General features: G+C 51.3%; 1 protein-coding gene across 2 annotated transcripts; it reads left to right on the top strand.

Moving 5' to 3' along the window:
- Window positions 1-1,720: 1,720 nt before the first annotated feature.
- AQP8 (aquaporin 8) lies at window positions 1,721-15,115 on the top strand. Of its 2 annotated transcripts, XM_087973102.1 has the most exons (7): window positions 1,791-1,877; window positions 4,209-4,240; window positions 5,845-6,107; window positions 7,814-7,940; window positions 10,179-10,393; window positions 11,577-11,711; window positions 14,033-15,115. In XM_087973102.1, the coding sequence occupies exons 3-7, from the start codon at window positions 5,857-5,859 to the stop codon at window positions 14,073-14,075; spliced, it is 771 nt and encodes a 256-aa protein (XP_087829228.1). In that variant the 5' UTR covers window positions 1,791-1,877; window positions 4,209-4,240; window positions 5,845-5,856; the 3' UTR covers window positions 14,076-15,115. The 2 variants fall into 2 exon arrangements, with proteins under 2 accessions (XP_026539385.1, XP_087829228.1); XM_026683600.2 differs by lacking the exon at window positions 4,209-4,240 and having other exon boundaries at window positions 1,721-1,877.
- The last annotated feature ends 5,178 nt before the right edge of the window (window positions 15,116-20,293 follow it).

A 20,293-nucleotide genomic window follows, 5' to 3' on the forward strand; every position in this document is an offset into this window, starting at 1 on the left:
GAGAGGGAGAGGAAGACACAGAGAAGGGAGGGGGAGAGAGGGAGAGGGAGAGAAGGGGGAGGGAAAGGGAGAGAGGGAGAGAAGGAGAGAGAGAGAGAGAAGCAAGCAAATCCTGGGTAAACCTTGCTAGTTTTATTGCTGGCTCAAGGATCAGAAGTTCTGGCTTTTAAATGTTTTTTTGAAATCCTTGCAAACCTAGCAAAGGGAATTCATTGCGCTTACTACTTCCAGACATTTCTTTTTATTTTGCTTCGTTATTCATTCCGTAGGTTTGATCGTCTGCCTTTCTTCCAGGAGCTTCTGGGGAAGACGGCAGCCCCCTCCCCTGCTTTCCCCCCACCCCAGAACCCCTGTGCGATGGCTCCCCCCAGAGAGCAGGGGTGGCCCGAAGGCTCCCAGGGCGTGTTGGTGACTGAGAGTGGGGGGGGGGAGGAGGATCTTTGGTCTTCCAAGGGGGAGGGGGCACATCCAGCCTCTCCTCATCAAATCCAGAAGTTCTGCTCACCGACAGCTGCTGATCTGAGCAGCCCCCTTCCGGGGTATGTCTGGTCATGCCATGACTGTCTGCTGATTAACTAAACATTTACCAATTGCTCAAAATCTCTCCCTCTTTTGGCATCGGCTGGTCGTGAGACGCAGCGCAACGAGGAGACTGAACCGCATTATATAAAATATCATCTGAATGACCCCCCCAATCTGCCTGGAATCCGGCTGCCCCAACAGGTGCGCTGGCTGTTCCCATTGTGCCCACATTGCAGCCTTAGGGAGTTGGGCCCCTGCAGCTCTGACAGGGGCCTGCCTGGGAAAGGCTGGCCGAGAGCCACCGCAATGGGGAGACTGCATGATGGAGAGAACCCTCCAACCAGCGCCTTGTCTGCCACCTTGGGGATGCCTCTGTTTCCAGCTGTTTGGTGCCCTTTGCAGATATCATCTCTGCAGCCCTGAAACCTCCCCCCCCCCACAGCAAAGACAGGCTGCTCCCCCTTGCTGCACGAAGTCCACAGGACCCCTCTTTTGTTGCCTCTGGCAGGAACGGTTTGCCCACCTTTCCTTCTGCCTTGAGCACCTGAGCGGAGGAGGCCTCGGAGCACAGCTCTCTGCCCAGGCTTGGCATGGCAGAGGCGTTAATTGCATGCGAGTGCAGGTGTCTTTATGCAACAGCAGGGACTGGGTTTGCCTGCCTTTCAGAGGCAGCCAATTTGAATCCCGGACAGGCTCAATGCAAAAGCTCTCTGTACATGCTCAAGGCCAGTGCTTTATATGCTGGCGCACTCCCAAAGGATACGACGACCGTTCCCAGAATTCATGCCTGGATGGGCTGCTGAGGAATCCTGGGAGCCAAAGTCCACCCATCAGAGGGGGCTGACTGCCTCTGCCGCGTCCAAGAAAGGCCCAGGCGAAGCTTTGAGGGCACTGGGGGTGCCACCTCTTCCATGTCTCCCTCGCGTATATGCAGTGACCGCCTTGCCCCAAAAGGCACCGCTGTGTTGAGGAAGGCGCGTTCCTCAGCCGGCTCTTGATGGATTCGCGCCTCATACTTCGCCCAGGCTGGCAGCCAGAGCTGGCAGAGGCTTCCAGAATGAAACCTTGAACTCGGCAGCCCTGAAGAGCAAATAGATCCTCTTCCCCAGCTGGCTGGAACGGCCCCTCCCTGCCCTGCCCTCCCCTCCCCTTTGGGCCTGACTGCACTTTTGTCACCCTTCTCCCACGCCCCCCCATCAGTGGGGAGGGTGCCAATATTCCTGGGAGATAAGAAAAGTGCTGCTCCTGCCAAAGGGGCCGGTCAGCCAAAGGAGTCGTGGGCAGCCTGGTCAGGAGCCGCTGCAATTCCAGGGTGAAGCTGTCGGGCAGCTGCAGCCAGGAGCAAAGAGGCTTGGGTGAGTCCCGCAACAGTTGGGGTTGGGGTGGGGTCTCCAGGAGAAGGAGGGTTCCATGCAGAAGGGGGACAGGCAAGCCACCATTCCACAAAGCCCCCCCCCCTGCCCGATTCTCCTCTTTGGTTTCCAAAAACTTGAAGTAGCTAAGAAGGAATCTGCCTGACCACAAATGAAAAATCTTGTCGTCTATAGCAGGGGTCTCCAACCTTGGCCACTTTAAGCCTGGGGGACTTCAACTCCCAGAATTCCCCAGCCAGCTGGGAGTTGAAGTCCTCCAGACTTAAAGTGGCCAAGGCTGGAGGAGACCCTGGTCTATAGGGTATCTTTGAAAGTGTAAAAGCAGAGAGTTGCATAAAAAGAATATTGGAAAAGCAAGAAGCTCCTTTCGTTCTTTTCTTGAAATATTTTTTCATTAAGAAAAAATTCTTGGAATATTTTTTCATTTTTTCATTAAGCCTCTGTTTCTCTTTGATGAGCAGTGATGGAGCACAGGGTCTCTAACTTTTAGGAAGTGCCTCCACCTTTGAGTAGGGACTGGCCCTGAGCTCTTCCTTGGACAGAAGAGAAGGCGCTGGATCAAATTCTTCTAAGTCGGATCTTCATTCCAAAGTCCATTTCTTACATAATAATCACTGAAGAATAGTTTTCAGTTCTTAAATGTCAGGTGCAGATTCTTTTTTGTGGGAGTAGTAGGATGTTCCAAAGCCAATATTTTATTTTGATATGTATACAAATTTATATACAGTATTTCTAGCGTTGTGTCTCTCAGTTTTGCAGCTGGTTCCCCGTGAGGCTGCCTTGGGCAAAAGGGATCAAACCAGATGGTAGATCAGAAGAAGCTTGTGGGCCAAGAAACGAAGCTTCAAAAGCAACCGCTTATCCACTCAGTGAGGGTATCTCTGAAGATGCTAGTCCTCACTGATTCAAGCACCTCCTGCCCCATTGATTCCTCGAGTCCCTTGAGACCCAGGGAGGGGGTTGCTCTGCTTGCTCCTAGGAAGCCAAACCCACAGAGATCTGGGCTCCAGAATGCTCTGACCCTCTCAGTCCAATAGAGCCCCCAAACCCTTGGGCCAGGAGAAGCCTTGGGGGCCACCACTACAGTTCCAGTCTGGTGACGTTATCCAGCCCCCAAAAGCAGAGAACGATTAAATCGTTGCCCGAGAAAATGGCTGTTGTACTCCCACACTATTGTGGGGTGTCTAGTACTGCATATTTGAGCAAGGAGGGGAAAGGATTCCCGGAAGGGGTGCAAAGGGTGCTGTTTGGAGGTGGCTTTTCTGCGCTGTTAACATGGGGGTGGTGGTGCATGTGTGTGTGCGTGCTTTGATGTGCAATCAGCTCTAAGCTTCTGCCCAGCACTATATAGAACTTTGAAAAATGGTGGATTTTATTTGATGTAGTAGTGGATGATGGGTGGTGGAGTGAAGTAATCATCTCAGCAATGTCTATGGTGATTCTCAGTCCTCCAGGTCATGGTTGTCCCAAAAGGTGCTTTTCTTCAAGAGACAATGGGACTTTCTGGTTTTTCTTTGAAGACGTTTCGCTTCTCATCCAAGAAGCTTCTTCAGCTCTGACTGAATTCCCCACCCCAGATCTGAAGAAGCTTCTAGGATGACAAGCAAAATGTCTTCAAAGAAAAACTAGAAAGTCCAGTTTCCTCCCGAAAAAGCACCTTTGGGACATCTCAATAATGCCCAAAACTCGTTTTAGGTTATAGCCAAGAAGGTGAGTTTTGAACTGAATTTGAGTTTTGAAGGCAAGTGTGATTTTTCTGGGGTTCCCTTATGCCCATAAAGGCAAATGTCATGTTATATTTTTTAAATAAATGTTTTTATTATACATTTTCCTTTATTCTACATCGTATTTCCAGTTTTGCAACAACAGTGTACTGGCTGTATCAGATCCTTTTTCAATATACATAGTATTATACACCCTAATCATGACCATTATTCTCATAGTCATACAGCATAGTCTTTTTTTTTAAATACATGATATTGTACGTCATAGTTATATCCATTATTTTCATAATTATACCATAACGGTCTATACATTTATCACTCTGTACATTTTAATCTATAGTCATGTATAGTCCAATAGTAATATTGCTTACAGTATATATTCTTATATATCTCTATGCATCTGTATTTATTTCCAACTTGCTAATCTTCTTTCGTTATTCAATTTCTAATCTCTGCATCTGCTGCGTAGCCATTTGTACAATCAGTCCCATGTTGTGCAATACGGTTTCCCCTTTATCTCTGAGTTCCCTCGTTAACCTATCTAATTTGACACATTCTAATATTTTCTTTATTACCTTTTCGTCTGTAGGTATACTTCCATTTTTCCAATTTTGTGCATAGGTAATTCTAACTGCTGTTATCACATGTACCATTAAGTATACAGTTCTTTTGTTGTATTTCCCTGGTAGTTTGCCTAATAAAAATAGTTCTGGTATTAGGTCTATTTGTTGTGCTGTCATCTCTTCATGTTCTCAACCACCGATTAGTTAATCCAGTCTTTCTCAACCTTGACGTCGGTAGATCTTCAGTTGCCAAGATTGAGAAACGCCGAGTTCATCTCTCTGCCGTTATTTGCCAGCCCCTTCTAAGCAGCAGCTCATCAAAATCTCACCAGACTCTCGCATCCCGGTTACAAAGACCCGGCCCATCTGGTCAAGCAGGGAGGGCATCTGCGTATCCCGTCAGTCAAGGAGTTTTGGCTGGCGGGGTCAAGGGGGAAGGTCTTCCTCTGCTGTGGCCCTTCGGAACATCTAACCCCCAGAAGTGAGGCAAGCCCCTCTAGTTTGGGGGTTCAGACCTGGCTTGGCCGATTGGCATGGGGTCTAAAGGTGCGATGCAGCCCCGAGGATAGCTGGCGGCTTGGACTTCCTTGTGAATTTTTTAGCTTTTGGAATTTTTAACTTTGATATTTATTGTTACTTGCATGTTTTGTTCCTAATTCTGCTTTTAATCTGGGCTTTTGCGTGTTCATATGGTTTTGTTATGACATTGTAAATTCCCCAGAGTCACCTGGGTAAGATGAGCAGCGTAGCAATTAAACAAACAAACAAAACAGCCCTTGCCCAGGTGCCATTCAACAGCCGAGTTCACTCACCATCTTGCCTGGATTCTCCAAAGAATCAACCTTCAAACAGCATATTCAGCCCTGAACTGAACCCTTGAGCTGGGTTCATTCAGCACCCGAAACCAAAACGAGGCAGCTCCCTTTCTGTCTTGGTGTGATGTGAACCGAGCCCTCCGAGAGGACCAGGGAATCGTAGAGCCATTGTGGAGTTTTTCTCCTGGGAAAAGTCTTACCTCTTTGGAGGCCTACAAAAGGGTTCTGAATATGTGCCTTTGCGTTACAACAGAAAACAAATTTGGGGCAACCTTGGAGTGAACTCAGCCGCCCGGCCCAATTTTGGGATTTTTCAGTTGGCTGTTTGGTTCCACCTTGGACTTCTGTGCTCTGTTCTTGAGGGAGGGAGGGAGAGAGAGAAGGGAAGGAAAAAAGAAGGAGAGGAAGAAAGAGAGGGGGGGGGAGGACTCAGAGAAAAAAAGAGGAGTCAGAAGAGACACTGGAGAGAGAGAGGAGGTGACAGAGTGGAGAGAGGAGACAGAGAAAAGAGAGAGAGAGAGGAGAGAAAGAGAGGAGAGAGAGAGAAGGAGAGAGGGAGGGAGGAAGAGAGAAAGAAGGAGAGGGGAGATCTTCACCTGACCAGTCTGGCTGGCTGCAGTGTTGACAAGATGTTGTAGGTTTGATTTCCCTGCCTGTTACCAGAGGTGGGTAAATAGGACAATGGGGACACAGCTCTGCCAAAGCCCAGAACAAGGTGGCCTTGTGGGGAATGACAAGCGAGTCAGATTTAAGGCCCCATTGTCACATTCCAGGGTCAACCTCTACCCACCTAATCGGGCTGGCAGGGAACATGTTTGCATACCAGGGCATAATCTTTGTCTTCCAGAATCGGCCAGCCATGTCCGACGCAGAATTTGGACGGATGTCTTTCAAAGAGCCTGAGGTGGAGACTAAACGTGGCCCAGCCCAGCCCCACTGGTACGAGCGCTACCTGCAGCCTTGCATCGGGGAGCTGGTGGGCTCGGCCTTCTTCATCTACATTGGCTGCGTTTCGGTCATCGAGAACTCAGATGGCACCGGGAGGCTGCAGCCGGCCTTGGCTCATGGGTTGGCGCTGGGACTGACCATTGCCATCTTGGGGAACATCAGGTGAAGGAAGGGGCAGCCGTGTGGTTTGGCCAGGGGATGTGGTCAAGAAGGCAAGTTAGCCATGAAGGAGCGATGGAGGAAGCTAGAGTACACAACGGGAGGAGGAAGAGAGGTCAGCTGAATTCAGGAAGACCCATTAAGTTGAAGATGGATGGAGTTCAACTCCCAGCTTTGCTGGCTGTGGAATTCTGGAAGTTGAAGTCCATCCATCTTCAACTTGATACGGTTGAGAAACACTGATTGACAGGGCTGCAACATCAGTTCTCTTCCTCTACATTCCTTTAAAGGGGTGGGCTTCAAAAATTTTAGGGTTCTCTGCCCGGTTGCTGGGTGGGTGTGGCCATGGTGGGCGTGGCCTAGTTAGCCTCCTGCACCATGGCGGGGGGGCATTTTTGCCCTCCCCGGGCTCCGGAGGCTTTCCTTGAGCCTCTGATAGGGTGAAAACGCCCTCCTTGGGCTCCGGAGGCCCTCTGGAGGTTGGAAATGGGCCCCTTTTCTGGCCTTCCAGAGCCTCCACGTGGGCCCTATACTTACCTGGGATCCCAAACGGGCTGCATGGGGACTCCTGGGAGGGGCAGGGTGGGGTGGACGGGGCCAGCCAGGAGTGGGATTTGCCAGTTCACTGAACTGGCCGTAAAATGAGCTACCAGTTCAATACTGGTTCGCCCAGACTGGGGAGAACCTGTAGCAGCCCATCCCTGAATATTTTCTTTCTTTCAGGCATGTGTTATTGATTGATTGATTGACTGTATGGCATAATCATACATGGACTAGAATTAATATTTCACCTAGATTAGTAAAACACAATAAAACGTAGATGTTAAAAAGATCTATATTCAAATACCAAGGCCTAGGCCATCTCACCATTGAAGCAAAACAATAATAATCAGATACTGGACCGATATATGCCCTCAGTTTAGAGCCGGTCAGGTTGCGATCTGCAGTTTTTTGTGGGTCCCTGCAGCCACATGAGGGGAGGCTGCTATGCCCATTTATGCAGAGAGGCAAGGCAGAGGCCGAACGTCTGCTTAAACAACAAGTTACTCCCCTGTGATCCCCATTCAAAGTACCTTGGAGTAACACTGCAGTGGACTCTCTCCTATAACATACACCTAGCACAGGGGTGTCAAAGGCCCAGGGGCCGGATTTGGCCCACGAGGTGCTTAGATCTGGCCCGCAGGCCCCCCTGGAAACAGCAAAGGACCAGCCCATGGTGCCTCTGCCAGGGAAAACGGAGCTCGCACAGCCCTCCTAACCTCTGTTTTCACTGCCAGAAAGTTGCAGGAGGCCGTCCCAGCCGAAAACGGAGTTCAGGAGCTCATTTTTGCTAGCAGAGCTCTCAGGCCACCATGTGTGCCCCCCGCAGCATCCTGGCCACGCCCACCCCAGCACCCCAAGGTCAAACACAACCCTGATGTGGGCCTCAATGAAAGCGAGTTTGACACCCCTGACCTAGAGAATATGATGACAAAAATCAATCCCGGGAACAACATATTCCGGATATTTACGTGGAAGTAAATGGGGAACTTCAGCTGCCCCCCTCAGGTCATCAGCACCAGGCTGACTCTTAAATGTCTCAAAGCGACCTGTTAAACCTGTGGACGTCTCTGACCCTTGATTTCACTTTCGCGAGGTTTGCTCCCTGCCAGCAGGCAATGGGGGCATCCTCTGACCAAAGATGTCTCTTTCCCACTCTCTGCCTGCAGTGGAGGCCACTACAACCCGGCCGTTTCCCTGGGGGCCTGGCTCGTTGGTGGGCTGAACATGGTGATGGTCATTCCATACTGGATCTCCCAGCTGTGCGGGGGAATGATTGGAGCTGGCCTGGCTAAGGTATGGCGGAGGATGGGGAAGGGGCGGGGAAGGGGAGGGCACTTGGGGTACAAGGTGCCAGCCTTACAAGATACACCAGACAGGAAGTACAACCAGATGAGCTAACTCTGTTGTAAGATTACATTAACGGAATATGGCGAGTCTGAATGTACTGCATATCTTTTCCCTGGACCCTTTGACAGCCTAAGAAGGTAGGGAGGGGTCCTTCTGAAATGTTTCTCACACCTGCTCACTTTCCTGCTCTGGGCTCAGCTGGTTTTTATCTGTCCCCTTGGTGGTTGTTGCCCTCTCTCCCAAGGCCATTCTCACATACACCATTGCAGAGGGAGAGCAGAGGCTATGGCAGATGTTGGGTGGTGCTCCCTGCGCTCCCAGGCTCAGCTTATGGTCACTCACTCACTCACAGCCTGTTGAGGGATGCAGATCTTGCCACCTCCCCCCCTGCCCCCCCCCCCACCTTTCTACCTGGGAATTCCAGAAAGGTGTGGCTGGAACAGACAAGGCACAAAACTCTGGTCAACAGCCAGGAAATAATGAAGGACGCACACAAATCACTTGAACACTGAGGCACATTCGGTTCTCTGAAATACACAAAGACCCAGTGAATTTAAAGGAACACCAGCATTTCACTGTTTACAATATACATTTGCTTTTCCTCACGCACATAAGCACACTCGTGCACATTTACACATGGCCTCCTCCAGTAGGCTGGCAGGCATTAGTCAGAGAGACGGAAGCTGCCCAATCTGGATCCAAACATGACTCAAAGAATGGTGTGGGGGGGCCTTCAGGACCCCTCTTATCCCCCAAAGTCCTTTCTCCTATGATTGACAAGACTGGCAGCTACTCTTGCTTTGTTTCCTTACACGTATGGTAGCTGGTAGCGGGATTGGTGTGTTTGTGTGGGTTACCATGTACTCAACTTCCTTTATTTTGTTCAGGTGACATTTTTCCTTTGTTTCTTTACCAAATTATTTCTTTCTTTATCTACCACCCCGAAGAATCTTTCAGACAAGATTTCTGGCTTTCCTCCCCCCTCTCTGCTTACATGGCTGCTTCATCTTTAGTTATGGCAACTTCAGTCCAGTCTCATAGGGTTTAGGAGGAGGTGCCTGGCCCATGGCAGACCCCCCCATGCAACCCCCCCCCCTGCTGAAAAGAACCAATGGAAGCTAATAGGGTGGGCAGAAAAGTGGATATCTTGGGAGATGCTTGGCTTCTGAACATGTCCTCCTGCTGACCCTCCTTACTTGCCAAAGGCGATGCAAGGAAGGCTGGGAGGAGGGACGTCTGTCTCCCGTTCCAGCTGTGTCTTCAAATCCCTCCAACTGAAAGTCACTTGCTGCAGCCTTTCCGGATCAGGCCTTCCTCTCCAAGCCTTCGTAGGAGGAGGACATCCCTGTCTCTGGTTTCAGGATGCTTGGGGGGCACCTGAAACTGCAAGCCTTCAATGGGAAGCCAAGGAGAAATCCCAAATCTTTGTCAAAGCAGCCACTCGGTCTCAAGGACCTCAAGGACTCCTGAGCCTCCAGTGTGAACCAGATGAGGCCTCAAACTCCCACAGGCTCTTCTAGTCCAAACGATGCCACCCCAGACAAGTGGCTGTCCAGACTCTTCTTGAAAGCCTCCAACTTCTGAAAGCAAGCCCTTCCACTGGTTGCTCATTCTCCCTGTGAGGAAATTTCTCCTAGGTTAGATCTCTCCTTAATCATTTCCCATCTGTTGTTTCTTGTCTTGCCTTCTGGGGCTTTGGAGAATAAGTTGAACCGCCCCCCCTTCTTTGTGGCAACCCCTCAGATATTGGATGACTGCTATCATGTCATCCCTGGTCCTTCTTTTCACTAGACTAGACTAGGCATATCCAATTCCTGCAACTTCCTGCAAATTCCTTCATATGTTTTATCCTCCAGCCCCCAATCATCTTTCTGGCTCTTCTCTGCACTCTTTCCAGAGTCTCTACAACCTGCTGACCAAAACTGGATGCCATATTCCAAGTGTGGTCTTAACTAAGGCATTATAAAGCGGTACTAATATTTCACATTATTTTAATTGTTTCCTACTGTTGGATCGTGGTGGCTTTTTTGGCTGTTGCCACACACTGCAGACCCGTATTTAAGCCATTGTGCACTAGGACTTCAAGATCCTTCTCACAGTTACTGCTATTGAACCAAGGTTCTCTATGCTTGGCTAATCCAGGTTTATCAGTCTGGGATAACTCCTCTTTGATGTCTGTCTCAGGTGACCACTGTGTGGGAGAGGTATGAAAATGCCACAGGAGGAGCTTTCACGGCCATCACCTCGGATCCCCAGCTCCCAGCTGCTGTGGTGGGGGAGATTGTGATGACCATGTTGCTGGTGATGGCTGTCTGCATGGGGGCCATTAATGAAAAGACCAAGAGTCCACTGGCACCTTTCTGCATTGGCCTCACTGTCACTGTGGACATCCTGGCTGGGTGAGTTGGACAGAAGGCTGGCAGGTTCTCCCAGGTCCTTCTGTTAATGAAACCTAGGATTGTGTTTGCTTTTCTGGCTGCTGCCACACACCTCAGACCCATCTTTAAGCCATTGTCCATTAGGACTTCAAAATAAAGGAGATAAAGGTCCTCCTGAGCTTGCCTGGGCATCCTCCTAAATCAGGGAAGGAGCCATGTGCAGCCTGAATTTGAGGAGAATGCCCTCATTATCCACTCTAGCTGGTCAGCTCCCTTGTGAGGCTGGAGAGCTTCGCTGCCTGCCTGGGGGACAGAGCCCTGTGGCTGGGGTGGGGGGTGGGGGGCTTTAGGGTGGGCAGGAACAGCTCTTCTGGCCTGTCCCTGGCACTCTGCTAGTAGGATCCGGGGTGCCCGCCTGGGCCCTTCATGCCCAGAAGCATTTGGACCCAGCCTCTCTCCATCACCGATGAGGTTGTGTCTGGAGGAGGTTTCCATCCCGTCCCACCAGCAACCAGGGAGAAGAACTCCCACACCCACCAAGGGATCAAAACCAGAAAGGGAGGCGATTGTGCTCCCAGCTGTTGAGATCAGCAAGCGGAGGGAAGAGGGCGGCCCCCAAGGAGGGCTCCTGGAATCCCGGGGGGGCTCCCTTCCTGATGTTGGCTCAGCTGACAGACAGGGCCCGTTACCCAGCGGCATCTCCCCTCACAGATCCACGTCAGGGTGTCCCATCCCCCCACGGGAATCGTTGGTGCCTCACAGCCAAATCCCTGGGGAGGTCTGCTTCTTTAGAACAACAGAAGAATAACGTGACCGTTGCCCACTCACTGGCCTGGGGGGTTCCTGTTTCTAGTCACCCAGGAAATACGCCTCGCCCTGCGGTGCTTGCCTGCTGCTTGTCCAAAGACCAACTGAAGCACTGCTCTTCCGAAGACCTTCGCTTGTCCCTGGAGGCTCACGTCCTGGTCACGTCAAGGCCACTTCGGTGCACACCGAGGAGACTTGAATGCGTTGGCCTCTTGGCCCAACCGGAAGTGGGCCTGCCTTGGCCAATGTCTCAGGGTGGGGGCATTCCTTGCCAATGGACTCTGCGCTCCGTGAGGAGGAAAGGGGCAGCAAAGGAGACCGTCTCTAGGGGAATGCTTTGCCCGGGATGGAAACCTTCCTGGCGGTTTCATTCTGTCCATCTTCCTTCTCTGTCCAGGGGAGCCGTTTCTGGAGCCTGCATGAATCCGGCCAGAGCGTTTGGCCCTGCAGTGGCTGCCAACCACTGGGATTACCACTGGGTGTACTGGGTGGGCCCCATGGGGGCTGCGCTTCTGGTGGGCGCATTGATAAGGTACGTGGCGGGTTTTCAAGGCCTTCCAGAATGCCCTGGGGGTGGGGAGCTGTATGGGGTCTGGCAGGAGAGGGCGGGGGAGAGAATCTCATTCCAGAGGGCAAATGCCACTTCATGGGGTTGCCCGGCTGGGCTAGTTGGATTCTGGAGCAGGACTCAGGATTAATTGAGTCTATCAGCAGGGATTCCTCAGTAACAGTCAATGGAACATCTCAGATTGTCTGAGATGTTAAAGGATCCCTGGTTCATTGAGAACAAGAACGGAGAAGTGTTTGGCATGCAGGAAGTCCTGCATTTAGTCTTGGCAGGTCCAGGCCAGGCCAGGAAAGACTCACCCTCCCGAGAACCGAGTCTGTGACGTCTTGGCCCACGTCAGGAATGGACAAAGCCTCAAAGCTGCCTATTGCCTCTCATCTGCTTCTGTTTGGTCTCCCAAAGTTTTCAGAGTGACAGAAAGCATAAATAAGGCAACATATGGGAAGGAATCACGTTTGTTTGTAATTAATCTAATTGCAAGTATGCTTAGAAGTAACATGTGGTTTTGCTCGACTGTGCCAACTTTTCTGAATCTGGCTCCTCTGTGCCATTCAAAAGCCAGAGGCGACCCTGTGCCCACTAGGGTCATGGGGACCTTCTCCTTACACCCCCAGGACTCCTTCCCTGTCATTCCATCATTTCCCTTGTGCTAGTGAGATACGGGGAGAGGCAGTGTCTGACTTGGGTAACATCAACTAACCAGGCAGGCTAGGTCTATGCAGCAGGCTTAGCCATAAATGATATTCAATCATGGGTAATGTGAACTAGGTTCAGCATGGAAAAGGCAGAATCACAGAGCTGGAAGGGACCTTGGAGATCTTCTAGTCCAACCTTCTGCTCAAGCAGGAGACTCTGCACCATTTCAAACAGCTGTCCAGTCTCTTCTTAAAAGCCTCCACTGTTGGAGCACCTATAAGTTCTGGAGACCAGCCTTTCTACTGATGAATTGTTCTCCCTGTCAAGAAATTCCTCCTCAATTCCAGGTTGCTTCTCTCCTTGATGGATTTTCATCCGTTGCTTCTTGTCCTGCCTAGAAGGGCTTTGGAGAATAGTTTGACTCCCTCTTCTCTGGGGCAGCCCCTGAGATATTGGAACACTGCACAGTCATGTGAGCATCCCAAAGAACTTTCATCAGAAGTGGATCTCGGGGCGGGGGGCACCATGAGGTTCATTCCTGGGTTCTGCATTATTAAAGATGAGGAGGGGGCAGGAAAATGGGTGGGTTAGTTAATACACTGCCCCCAAGTTCCACAAAATGCCGTTCAGAGGGGTGTCATCAACAAAACTCAAGATAGCAAGAGCTTTGAATGCACCGCTGTGGACGCCATCTTGACTTTTTTGATCATATGCTGCAGACACCAGCAATCCTTTAAGAATATGCCTCTTTTAATGAAAAGAAGGACTGGGGGTGACATAATGGCAGTGCCCAAACATCTAACGGTCTGCCACAAAAAAGAGGGTGAGGGTCGTCCTTTTCCCCTGAAGGCAGGACAAGAAGCAATGGATGGAAACTAATCAAGGAGAGAAGCAATCTAGAACTAAGGAGGAATTTCCTGACAGAACAATTAACCAATGGAACGACTCTTCTCCAGAAATTGTGGGTGCTCCAACACTGGAGGTGTTTAAGAGGAGACTGGGCAACCAGAATGTCCAGAGCAGAGGTTGGAGTAGAAGTCCTCCCCACTCCCTGCCAAGTCTGTCACCTCAGTGTGGAAGGGCTGCAGAGAAGGGCAGCAAGGAGAAAGGTGCAGCCTCAGGAAGGTGCAGCCAGAAGCTCTCAAGTGGAGCTGCTGCAGCTCCTTTCAAGTGCTCCAGAGCAGGCCGCTCCTCTTTCCGGAATGCAGGGTAGGATGTTATGGAGGTCAGCTGGCCATCCCAGCAACAGGGGGGCGGAGTAGTCCTTTGGGTTGGACTCCAAGACAGCATCAACCCTTTCATACAGGGGTCCCCAAACTTGGCAACTTTAAGACTTGTGGACTTCAACTCCCAGAATTCCCCAGCCAGCTTTGTTTGGGGACCTCTGCCTTAAGAGGTGCCTGTGGGGAGTGTGAAAGAGGAAGCCCGCACGGGGCCCAGCGTGGGGGTCCAACCTTGGCAACTTTAAGGCTGGTGAAGTTCCACTCCCAGAATTTCCCGGCCAGGTTGTTTTAACGTTGCCAAAGTTGGACACCCGGGTTGTACAGGCTGCCCCTCCGCAGAGGAAAAGCAGGAGCCGGAAAGTCCCCGGGCTGGCTGCCTCTTGCAGGGCGAGCGGTTCTCACGGCTCCCCTCCTTTCTCCCTCCAGGGTCCTGCTCGGGGACAGCAAGACGCGCTTCTTCCTCAAGTGAGCCGCCGCCCGGCGAGGAGCATCGCCTCCCGTTCCCCGCGCCACCCCAGGCAGCCGCAGCCAACCTCGCCCGGGGAAGAGACTTTAGGCGATTCTGCCTCCCCCCTTTTTTTTATTTTTATTTTTGGGAAACGACGCCTCGCAGAAGAAAGACAAAGGCGGAGAAGCGGCGGCCCCGGCAGATCCCCGGACCGAAGCGGGGAAGCCGGAGGAGCGTCGGGCGAAGCGGCCCTGGGCAGCCCCGGCTCGAGCAGCGGCCCAGCAACCCAGGCCCCGGCGATTGCAAGGCGCTCGCCCGGCACTTCGGCAGCTCCGTCCGGAGCGAGGAAGCCGCTCCTCGGCTCGGCATCTCCGGCGGCGGCGCTCCGCGGAGGGACCCGCCGGCCACGCCGCCTCCGCGCAGCCCCGCAGCCATCGGGCGGCAAACGGGCGCAGCGGCGCTTCGTCCCACCGGATTCCCGCCTGCGAAGGGGTCGCAGCTCTCTCGCGGCGATGCTGGGGGCTCTCGGGGCTTCCCAGGCCCAGAGAGCGGCTATTCCCACCCTCCCCATCGCCCCGAAGCCCCTCCCCGCATCGCCCTCCGCCCTCGAGCGGGGCTGCCCGCAGGCGCCCCCAGCCCTCCCGCCGGTTTTGGCCGCAAATGTCCCCCCCAACCCCCGCGCTGGTCCCGGGCCTTGCAGGGACATCCTCCCAGCCGCTTTCCGGGCCGCAACCTCCCCTCCCCCAATTCCCGGGACGGGGCGCCCCGGAGCGACCTTTCCCCGTCGTCCTTCAAGACGCGCTGCGCGGCGGGGTGGGCTTCGACGGGCAATCGCCCTGCCCGAAGGAGCCCGCGTTGCGCTGCGCTGCGCTGCGCTTTGCCCTGCGGGATCGGGAGAAGCCTGGATCCCGATTGGCACGCAGCCCTTGGGGGGAGGGGTCTTTCGGTTTGCGGCCGGTTAAGGGGGCTGCCCTGCTGGGTCTTTTCCTGCCCGCCTCGCCCAGCACTGAGCCCGGCGGCTGCTTTGCAAGACCTGAACGCGGAACTGAAGACAGACAACGGGGACGCGTTGCACTGGTGTTGCACCCCAGCAAGGGAGGGACTGTGGAAGTTGGGGTGAAATGTTGAGCCTCAAATTAGCTCTGCCTGCGGCGGATGGGCGTCCTCGTTGACTATACCCCTATTACACCAGCACCGTTCCCTTAAGCATTGTCTATTAAATTAGCCACGGATTGTTGGGTTAAGCCATGGTGTTGTTTGTTTGGTTTGGGGGGTCAGAGTAATGCCTGGCTCCCCGCATTGTTCAACCCACCCCCTCCCAAGCAGATCTACAGCTGTGCCACACTTCTGGAAAGGCTAGCACAGCCTACCCTGCGCCTGGGCTCACAAACCACTATAATAAAGTGAAAACCAAGAAAAGTACACCAATGTAGTGGCCCTTAATGTGAGATGCTTATTTTGATGTTTTTCCTGGAGTAGGAACACAGCTGTGGGGAGGCTGGTTAAGCGCAGTTTGTGACTTAGCATGTCTGATCAGCTCCAAGCCACTTGGAGGTTGCTGACCTCTGGATGAAGGAGGACATTTTCCAGGTTGCTTGGCTGGGAATTTGTCTCACACCCCCCTCCCCACCCAACGGCTGTGATGGGAGCCCTTTGTGAGGGTGGGGGCAGCAGATAAGCTGGAACATCTCAGCGCTCCCAAGCCACAGATCCCCGCAGCAGTGATGGATGGGAGCCCTTCAGTTGCGAGAACAGAAAAGCTCTTCACATCTGCAGTTGGAGGAACTTACTGAGCTGCAGCTAATTCTTTGTTCTCTGAGCTTTTTCAATCAATAAAGCAGGAGGAGCCCTCTTAGTAATGCAATAAGAATAAGGTGACCCTTATCTTAAGCCCTGCCCTTATCTATAACATGGCATATAAATCACCGAAGGGTAAATGTTGTTGAGCTGCCGTGTGAGGCAATAAACTTTTATCTCCGCTGGCTAATACAGATGTTTCTTTAATAAGCCATGCTAAAATATCGGTTGCTGGATTGAGGTTGCTGGTGCGTAGCTGCAGAAGACAACCTGCTTGCATGGGGGGCAGTGGTGGTGGTGGCTTTTACTGTTGTTCCTTGCAGCGAATGGCAGGCAAGGGAGGAAGCAGAACTTGTAGGAAGGGGAGGGGGCTGCTGATGGAAAGAAGGTTCTGGAATGGAGGGGAGAGGCCCTTTGTTATTTTGACTAGAGTGGAGGACTAGAGCTACTTCCAAGAGGCCTCTAAGAATAATGGATGAATAAAAAAAAGGGCTTACCAGCTCACAGTTTCGTAAACAGATGCTTCATTTTTATGTTCTGGAAGTATTCGTCAAGAATTCTTTGCTGCTGAACAGCATGAAGGATAACAAAAAAAAAAAGGGGGCTATTTATCTGCACAAACTCTCTGAATTGCTTTTTAAGGGTGTGCCCTGACTGAGAAGTGTGCAAGAGAGCAAAGGAAGAGGGGGGGGAGAGAGAGAATCCTTAGCAGGCAGAAGAAGGCGCTCATTGATTCGTTCACACATGGTGCTCAGCTGTGATGGAACCGAGGAGTGATTGCTAACAGCATTGGGTTGCGTCAACTGACACACACTGTGGTTTGTAAAAGAAGATTGATGGCTTTCAGTAGAAGTCAAACCTCACTCAGTGCGGTTTGTCCACCAAATCACGATAAAACAAATCGTGCCTTTAATGCAGGTGATTTATTTGTAAAGGTTTGTTGAGGGAGAGAAAGCCAGAGTTTTGTAATCATTGGCTGTCTGCAGAATACGGGGTCCCCAAACTTGGCAACTTTAAGACTTGGGGACTTCAACTCCCAGAATTCTCCAGCCAGCATAGCTGGCTGGAGAATTCTGGGAGTTGAAGTCCCCAAGTCTTAAAGTTGCCAAATTTGGAGATCTCTGGTATAATTTTAAAGGAAAGGAGTCCCTGCTGATTTTACTCTGCTAATCGTTGCTGACTCTAGGGGGCGCTGCTCATCTCTGTTTCAAGACCATTGAGCCAACGGTGTCCATGGTCATGTGTCACCGAGCGCTGTTATCTTCCCACCATAGTAGTAGCTATTTATCTACTCGCATTTGCTTGCTTTTGAGCTGTTAGATTGGCAGGCACTCACCCAGTTGAGTGGCGCATAGGTCTCGAACCTGTGCTGCCGGCTTTCCAGCTGACAAGCCCAGCATCTGAACCGCTGAGCCACCACACTGTCCCCTTCTGCATAATACGCTGGGCTAAAAAATGAACACTCCGGCCACCATCTCCTCCTTCCCATCATACCCAACATTGCAACTTCATCCAAAATGGAGAGTTATCTTGGTTTGGAGGATCCGAGGCCTTGGTGGTGGGATTCAAATTTTTTTACTATCGGTTCTGTGGGTGTGGCTAGGGGTGTGTGGCTAGGGGGAATGGCCATGTGACTAGGTGGGTGTGGCTTTTTTGCAGCACCCCTCCCCCTTTTTTTGGGCCTTCTGGGCCTCAGGCATGCTTCTTGGGGAGGGGGGCGTGCTTTTGGTCCCAGAAGGCTTCCCTTGGGCTCAGGAAGGCAGAAAACTGAACCGGGGGGATGCAGCACACACCCCCACACTTCATTTTGGGGCCTTTTGAGCCTCTGGGAAGCCTCCTGGGGGGTGTTTTTGCTCCCAGAAGGCTTTCCTGGGGCTCAGGAAGGAAGAAATGGAGCATGGGGGGGGCATAGCACCCTCCATGCTTCGTTTTGGGGCCTCAGGAAAAAATGGAGGGGGGTTGGAGGGTTTTTTTTTTTTTTTGCCTTCCTGGGCCTCAGGGGAGCCTCCTGGGTGAAGCAGAAAGTAAGCGAGGGGAATCCTGGCACAGCTGATTGTAGGAACAGCTGATTGTTGGGAGGGGGAAAACAAAGAAATACCTTAAGGAGTGACTGGGCGGGCTAGCGTCAGGCAGGCGGGGTGAGCTATCATCAGGTGGGTGGGGCAAGTGAGTGAGCAGCGACCAGGCGATGGGTTGGGGGCGTGGCCAGCCAGAAGTTACTATGGGTTTGGCGACCCATGCCAAATCCTTGCTACCGGTTCTCCCAAACCAGTGCAAACCGGCTGAATACCACCACTGGTTTAAAGCCATTCTTTGAATTGGGATTGGAGGCCCCTGGCAGAAACAGGTGGCCTGGTACTCCCTAGACCTGAAGGTGTGAAGCTGTCAGTTCACCCAGATCGCAGCCTAACTCCAGTCTAGTAGCACTGGACATAAGACAGGTTCCCATTTCTTCAGTCTTGTCCTTCCCTTCTTTTGTCTGCTTACACACCACAGCTGAGGGAGATCCCGCAGGGAGGAGCTTCACTTGAGGTTTTTTTGGGTCTGCATCTTCAAAGCATTGCCATGGCAACCCATCTTGCCAGCATCTTCCTACAGCCTGTCCTCATTATTAGGAAGGGTTGTCCCATTTTTCTCTCGGTGTGTCTCAAATGATTTTTGCTTTCTTGGAAAGAGATCCAAATTGAATTGTCCTTGCAAATCATTATATAAAAACAAGGAAGCCGTGGGAGACATCAAGAGTTCCACAGCCCACTGAACAACAATTCTGCATCTGCAACTTGATCTACCCTGGGAGACTCGAGCACCTGCCAGTGTGCTTAAGTGCTCTTTTCATCTTGCCCAAACTATGTTTATCCATCAACCTGGACACGCAAAGAGCTGAAACGGCAAAGAAGAGCATTGCAGCTAAAAGGGAAATTGTCACCGATGCCTGAATGAATGAAAAAGAAAAGACGGCCCTTCTAACCCCCAGAAGAAAAGAAAGACAACCAGGAATATGTCAGGTTCTTTCAGGTAGCAATTGGTTTTTAGAGCTTTTAGCAGGTGACCTTGGCTCTCCATTAGCTTCAGGAAGGGCGTCTCTGCCTCAGGTTGAAAGGCAACCAGCCAGCCAGCCAAAATGAGGTGTGGCTCAGTGTATCAGGGAAACCTATAAAATGGACTTATAGTTCAGTAAGATGACCAGGAGTGAGTATGTCCTACAAACGCAAGAGGTATATTCTATATTCTATTCTATATTCCAGGGGTCGCCAACCTTTTGTACCTCAGGAACCACCAAACTCATAATTTTAAATCCTGGGGACCACTAATATGAATTTTGACTGACGGTGGCTTGTTGACATTGGTGGGAGAGAGAGAGAGAGATCTGATCTAACCTCTCTCTATCCCTCCCTCCTTCCCTCCCTCTCTCTTCTCTTTCTCTCTCTCTCTCTCTCACACACACACAAACACACAGAGGCAGGGGTGGGATTCAAATTTAACAACTGTTTCTGTGGGCGGGGCCTAATTTGTGGGTGTGGCTTGGTGGTCATGTGACTGGCTGGGCATGGCTTGTATGTAAATATTATAAATATTTATATAAACATTGAATTTTTTATAAAAAAGGGCAACTTTTACCCAAAGCAGGCAAAGCAGGCAGCAGCTTGAGTTGCTCACAGAATCACAGATTCATTCAGAGATCTGTGTTTCTGCCATCGGCTAGCTGAGTCTGTCACATAAAATTTGCTTGCAAGCAAACTCATAAATTTGCTAGCAAGCAAACTCACAAAATTAACTCACACCATGTCTGTAAATATTGAATTTTTTATAAAAAAGAGCAACTTTTACCCAAAATCAGGCAAAGCACGCAGGCAGATTGAGTTGCTCGCAGAATCAAAGATTCACTTGATTTTGCCATCGGCTACCAGCACTGAATAATAGAAATTTCAGTCCTAAGGGAGGTTTGGCTCTGCTTAAAAGCAGAGCCGAAGATCTAAAGATTAGCTAGAGAGCAAGAAATCCAACCATTTCCTGCTTCCTAGCTAATCTAAATCTCCCGGCACAGCAGAACAGCTGATGGTCGGAAAAAGGAAAAATAGCAATTTAGCAGGCAATTTTGCTAGGTAAGGAGTGAGTGGGCGGGGAGGGTTCCCGCGGGCCATGTGGGTGGTGCAGCCTTGTGTTCCTGCGCAGCCTGGATTAATTGCTTTGTGGGGGTGCTCTGGGGGTGAGATTTCTCTGCGGCCCAGCAAAATTTTCTCACGGACCACTGGTGGGCCGTGGCCCACCAATTGGCGACCACTGCTCTATTCCATTCGATTCCATTTGATTCCATTCCTCCTCTTCTCTTCTCTTCTCTTCTCTTCTCTTCTCTTCTCTTCTCTTCCCTACCCTACCCTACCGTACCCTACCCTACCCTACCCTACCCTACCCTACTCTACTCTATTCTATTCTATTCTATT

This window comes from Notechis scutatus, chromosome 12 (assembly GCF_049901735.1).
Source record: "Notechis scutatus isolate UNSWTSFEM ecotype Mainland chromosome 12, rNotScu1.2, whole genome shotgun sequence".
NCBI classification, from domain to species: Eukaryota; Metazoa; Chordata; class Lepidosauria; order Squamata; family Elapidae; genus Notechis; species Notechis scutatus.